Source organism: Grammomys surdaster, unplaced genomic scaffold, assembly GCF_004785775.1.
Source record: "Grammomys surdaster isolate TR1022 unplaced genomic scaffold, NIH_TR_1.0 210, whole genome shotgun sequence".
NCBI classification, from domain to species: Eukaryota; Metazoa; Chordata; class Mammalia; order Rodentia; family Muridae; genus Grammomys; species Grammomys surdaster.
This window is the reverse complement of record NW_021604655.1, coordinates 636617-642159: the sequence shown is the minus strand read 5'-3', so window position 1 is coordinate 642159 and position 5543 is coordinate 636617. Positions and strand designations below refer to the sequence as shown.

The 5543-nt window shown below is 57.9% G+C and overlaps 1 protein-coding gene across 1 annotated transcript; it reads right to left on the bottom strand.

Annotated features, from left to right (window-relative positions):
- Nucleotides 1–408: 408 nt before the first annotated feature.
- On the bottom strand, nucleotides 409–4444 carry Irf2bpl (interferon regulatory factor 2 binding protein like). Its single transcript, XM_028771854.1, has one exon. The coding sequence runs from the start codon at nucleotides 3551–3553 to the stop codon at nucleotides 1220–1222; it is 2334 nt and encodes a 777-aa protein (XP_028627687.1). The 5' UTR covers nucleotides 3554–4444; the 3' UTR covers nucleotides 409–1219.
- Between the last annotated feature and the right edge of the window lie 1099 nt (nucleotides 4445–5543).

The window sequence follows — 5543 nt, the reverse complement described above, 5'->3', positions numbered from 1 at the left end:
CAAGTGTGCAATGACAGAAAATTTTGTCCTGCCTGTAGAGGCAAAATAAACTCCCTTCTGTTCCCACTTGTTAAGTCACAGCTGCATTGGGTCCCAGGTTATACTCATCGCCCCAGGGAAAAACACCAAAGAGCATTCCTGACAATGCTCTTTGCAGCTGGGTCCCATATGGGGGGTGGGTAAAGATGCTTAAGAGTAAACAGAAATCGCTTAGTCAGCAACTGTAGATTACAGGGGAGGTAAATGTAAACAGTCTGGTACCCAGGGGGGTGGGGCAGCCTACTCTGGGAGCCTTCCAAGGAATCAGAGTGCCTGGTTCCATCCAGGTAGGAGGTAAACAGTTGTCCCCTTAATTGGAGTTGCGTAGCCTCAACCCTAGAAAGACAAATTTGCTGACTCAGGGCAGAATTAATATCAATTGAATTTATTACAAGTTACTAAGCTCCAAGGCACATTACAGTGTTCTGTTAACTACAGAAATGTATAAAGGACAAACAGAGCAAGTTCTCCATGTCTAGCATTTCGCTCTACTGTTCAAAAGCATCCGTGCATCAATAAAGGCAAAACGAAACGACACGTGAAGATCCAACACATTCAGGTCAGTAGAAACAAACTGAAACATTTTCCCCCTTCACAAACTTGCAACAAAAAAACACCCATCCCCTCCCAACACCCCCCTTACCATTTTGCAAACAAAACAGGAAAACAGAACAGAAAAGAACAAAATTAAGTGAAGACTTTAACACTTGGGGCTGTTTAGAAAGAAGCTTTTACCATTTTATAGCATCAATTTTTTTTTAGGCAGCAACACTGGCCTTGGCAAAACAAAAACAACAAAACCTTTTTCTTTTGTGTTTTTTTTCCTTTCAGAGTGCATAACATTTACAAAAATACACACCAGCAGCAGTCGTTGCTAAGGGCTATTAATTCTGTTCCTAGGCAAACACGCTGCCACCAAATAAACGCTAACGAATATGATGCGAAAGACCCAATCAATATTATACTGCTTAACACAAACCAGCTTATCCTTCAAATGAAGAAGTTACATACCTGTTTCAAAATATAGAAACATACGACGAAAATAATGTCTATACAGAAGACTAACTTTTTGAAGTTATATTCACAATTCTACATCTTGGTGGATAGGGAAAGTGGAGGCAGGTGGGGGAAGGGCCCTCTAGATTGAAGAGGTGGGCAAAGGAGGTCGCTGCCCTGTGGTTCAAGGGTCTCTCTCTTTTTTCACTTTAACATCCCCAGCTAAGATAGTTGCAATTTCGCCCTGCATGAAGGCCCAAGGTACATTAGACCCGACTAGGGGACATTTCTCTCCGCTGGGGCAATACACCTCACCTGTGGCCCCCTGGGCTTTGATACTCTCTCTAGAACAAGGGAAACAAAATTTGTGGCTAGGGACAGACGGACACTGAACGAAATGCGTGTCCTCCAAACGTTCGTGGCAAATGGTACAGCAGAGGGGCCCGCTGTTGGCCATAGGGGAATCCGGAATGTTTTGGGGGTGCACTTGGTCCATGCCCGGGTGGGCGCTAGGCGGCGGGGGCGCCACCGGTAAATTCAGGTCCCCATTGCGTGATGCCAGGCGACGCTGCCCCGGCACGGAGGCAGGCGACACTGGGCTGCTGCTGTTTCGCCTAGCAGATGCAGTGGTCGAGTGCACTGAACTGCCATCCTTGGGCGAATGCGCTGTGCCCAAAGTGTCTGCTACCGACATGAGCGCGGCCATGGGGGACGGACCGTTCTGGGGGGCTGACTCTGGCGGGGTGGTCCGATTGGAATGAGGTCCCAGAGGTGGAGGGGGCGGAGGCGGTCCCCCTGCTGCGTGTCCCGGAGCCGCAAAGCCCCCCGCGGACATAGTGAGCTTCAGCGCCTCGCTCTGGTTTGCCATCCACTGCTGCCTCTGCTGCTCCTCACCGAGCTTCAGTGCGCTCTCAGCTGAGTCTGGAGGCTCCGGGGATGCCTTCCTTTTGCGCAGGCTGGACGCTGCACCTCGGCCCGTGGGCGCCGCGGGTGGCAAGGCTCCAGTTCCTGGAGGTGCGCTGGGGGCGCGGCTGAGACTCACTAACGCCGTGGGTAGCATGGGACAACTGGCATCTAGGTAGGGCTGGGGCAGCATGTCCGCGCCGGGCACGCCCTCCTTGAAGAAGCGCACAGCCTCGGGCAGCAGGTCCCCAAGTAGGCGCCAGTCGCCAGAGCCATGCTTCTTCTCGTACTCCAGGTACTTGAAGCCAGAGGACAGACCCCGGCCAAAGTCTTTCATGCAATCCTGGTACATCTGTTTGGCCACCCCCGAGGCGCTGGAGTACACATTGCCGGAGCCCGTGGGATACTCAATGAACAGCTTCAGCTCGTAGTCCATGCCGGGCTTAGAGACCGCGTCGAAGGCAAAGACGCGACCCAACAGCGAATGGTCCTTCTTGAAGCGCACCTCGTAGGGCGTGCAGCCAGCCAGCGTGAGCAGCGTGTCGCGGACCATCTTGGGCTTGTTGGCCCACTCCTCCGCGCGGTTGCGCAGGCTCTCGCTCAGCTCAGCCAAGGCCTCAGCGTTACGCTGCTTCTCCTTTAGTTCACGCTCCTGGTCCGTGCTCGACACTGATCCAGGCCTCTTGCCAGCACCCACGCCCACCTCTGCCACCGTCGAGGAGGTCGATGATGGAGCGGAGGATACGGTGGCCGACACACCTGGGGGACCCCCGAGACAGGCGGGTCCCCCGGGAGCACCCGGAGGTGCTGGAGTCGGGGGCCCTCGGCTTCCCCCCAATCCGTGGGGCGGAGGCAGCACCGCGGCGCTGGCCGGGCCGTTAAGCAGCGTCTGCGGCAATAGGTTGGGGGGCACCGTGAGCTGGGGTCCCCCACCACCACCCGGGTTGGGCAGCCCGGTCACCAGCCCACTGTGTGCCCCACGCCGAGAAGCCACCGATGTTGCCGCTGAGGATGAGTTGGGGCTCTGGCGGTTCAGCTCCGGGGGGCCCTCCTCTGGTGCAGGCTTGGGGAAGCCGTTAGGACCTCCCAAGCCGTTGGGCAGCCGGGCGGCGTGGCTGCTGCTCCCCAGACTCACCGGGGGAGGCGGATACTCGAAACGGCTACGTTGTTCCACCGCGGCAGCGGCGGCGGCTGCAGCGGCGGCCGCTGCGCTCAGGCCATAGCGTTCCAGACCGGACGGGGCGGCCAACACTGCAGGCTTGGTGGAACCATCGACGTGGTTGAGCTGCTGCTGCTGTTGCTGCTGCTGCTGTTGTTGCTGCTGCTGCTGCGCCGCGGCAGCTGCTGCTGCCGCTTCCTTGGCAGACAAGGCCACTGTCTTGACCCCGACTGGCGGCGGCGGCCCGGGGGAGCGGCCGTCTTGGAAGCAACCGTGCGCCCGCTTCAGCTGGCGTGCTGTCTCGATCACGAATTCTATGCGGTCGGCGCCTTCGTAATTGACGCAACCACGGCATACAGGTTCGGAGAAGTCCCAGATCATGGCCCAGGGCATGCGAGGCAGGTCGCACAGGTAGCAAGACTGTCTTCGGGACGAGGACACCTGCGCCGCCGACATGATGCCAGCCTCGGGGAAGGTAGGCCCCCGCCCGGGCTGTCTCCGCGGCGCCTTTCTACGGGAGGACTAGCTGGCTAGGGAAGGAGTCCGGCTGCGGGGGAGGGGGACGAGAAAGTTCTGCCCCAGGGGCTGGAGGGAGGGATGGCGAGTCTCCACTGCCGGCGCTGTAGTGCCTCTCGGCGGGGGCTCCACCGCTCAGGCGGCCGACGGGTTCCGCACGCTCCTCGCCCCCACCTCCTACTGCGGCTGTCTCGTCCGGAGAAGAGCACCGGGAACCTTCTTCCTGGTGCTGTGGATCAGGACTGCGAGCTCCGGGCCTGGGGGGAGGGGGCTAGGGTGTCCGGGACCGGCCGCCAGTGGCCTCTTGGCCCCCTCCCCGGAGTGATTGAAGCGTGGAAGCGCGAAGGGGGGGTCCCCCCTACGATCTGAGTCCTCTCTACGCCAGGCGCCCCGGGGAGAGGGTTAGAAGGTTGTGCCACCCGGTACCCAGGTCCAATCTTGCTGAAGCCGCTGATTCCCCGGGAGGTTCCGGGGGAGGAGGTGGCTGCCAAGAGAGGAGCGTTTCCCCTCCGCAGCGACGGCCGTTGCGCTGGCGGCGCCTGGGTTTGCACGCCGGAGGGAGCCGCCGGGGCCACCGTTTCCAAGACACACGAGAGCAGAGGAGAGGAGTGCACGCACGCAGGCTCCCACCGCCCCCTGGCCTGACCACCTCTCCGGCCACCAGAGGCTGGCGGCGCTCACGTTGGCTGCAGGGCGCTCGTTCGGCGCCTCCAACCGGGTCGCATCCCTTCCCGTTCACGCTCGCCTGGAATGTGGGGTTGTGATTGTTACTCTACGTTCCGGAGGCGCAGCTCCGGCTGCGGCTCGCGCTGTCCCCGGCTTGGCCGCGCGGGATGCCGCCCGGGCGGAGCGCTGACGTCACCGCCATGCTCTGCACCAGTCCCCCACCCCCCCTTTACACTTCCTCTGTCTGTGGAGCCCACTTGTTGCTCGCGAAATGCGCATGCGCGGCACCATGCCCAGATTCCTCCCTGTCGGCCCCTCCTCCGTGCCTCCACCCTCCCCTCCCCTCCCCTCCCCCCCCCCTCGGCCGTGTGTGTACCACAGCTGAGGCCCGGGGAGCAAAAGCTGCAAGTCCAGGGTTTGGGTGCGGGGGAGGGGGGGTTCGGGGCGGGGAGGCGGGATGAAACAGGCGATGACCTTTCCTTTTCCTGCTTGGCTTTCCCAAGTAACAAAACATTTAAGAGCCACGAGTGTTGTTTCCGATTCGCGTTCCCCACCCCACCAAAACCCCAGGCAGTAAAATTAAATGCCCTGTTTGACGAGTTTCACTTTGAATTTCATATAAAGGTATTACCTATTTGATCTGCGATGAGAGCTCCTTCCCCCGTTAATGTTACATTGCTTGCCATCATTGGTGCCCAAACACCTGCAGAATTAGCATTTCTCCAGTCTTCCAGAAATTACCGTTTAGATTTGCTTTTGCCACCCAACCTAAGAATGGAATCGGAGTTGCGAGAATGGCGCTAAATGAGCCACCCCTCTCCCTGGCCGAATTCTAGAAAATATTTTGGCTGAATGTCTAAAGAAGCTATGAGCTCTCAGAGGCCTTCTGACTACAGCTGCAGTGGAGGGCAGGGAAGGGGAGTGAGGAATTGGCCAAACAGGTGAGTGGTTTTCTGGGTTTCATAAAGGGGAGGGGCATTTAATAATACTGAGTGCTAGAACATGGGACGTAGCTCACCGAGGGAGCGCTTGTTCAAGATGACCCAGGCTCAGAGCTCCATCCTTAGAACCGTAAATAAATAAAGCACAGTTTTCAAAGTTCCTTCTGTGTGTTGTGATTTCATTCCACACTGCCCCGGTGCACTCTGGGAGGTCATGATTTCTTCTCCCTCCTAAGATCACTGCCCATCTTTATTGCTTACTGTAAAAACTGATAGGGTTGGTCTTAGCTCTGGCTGGAGCGGTTCACTTGGTTTTTCTATTT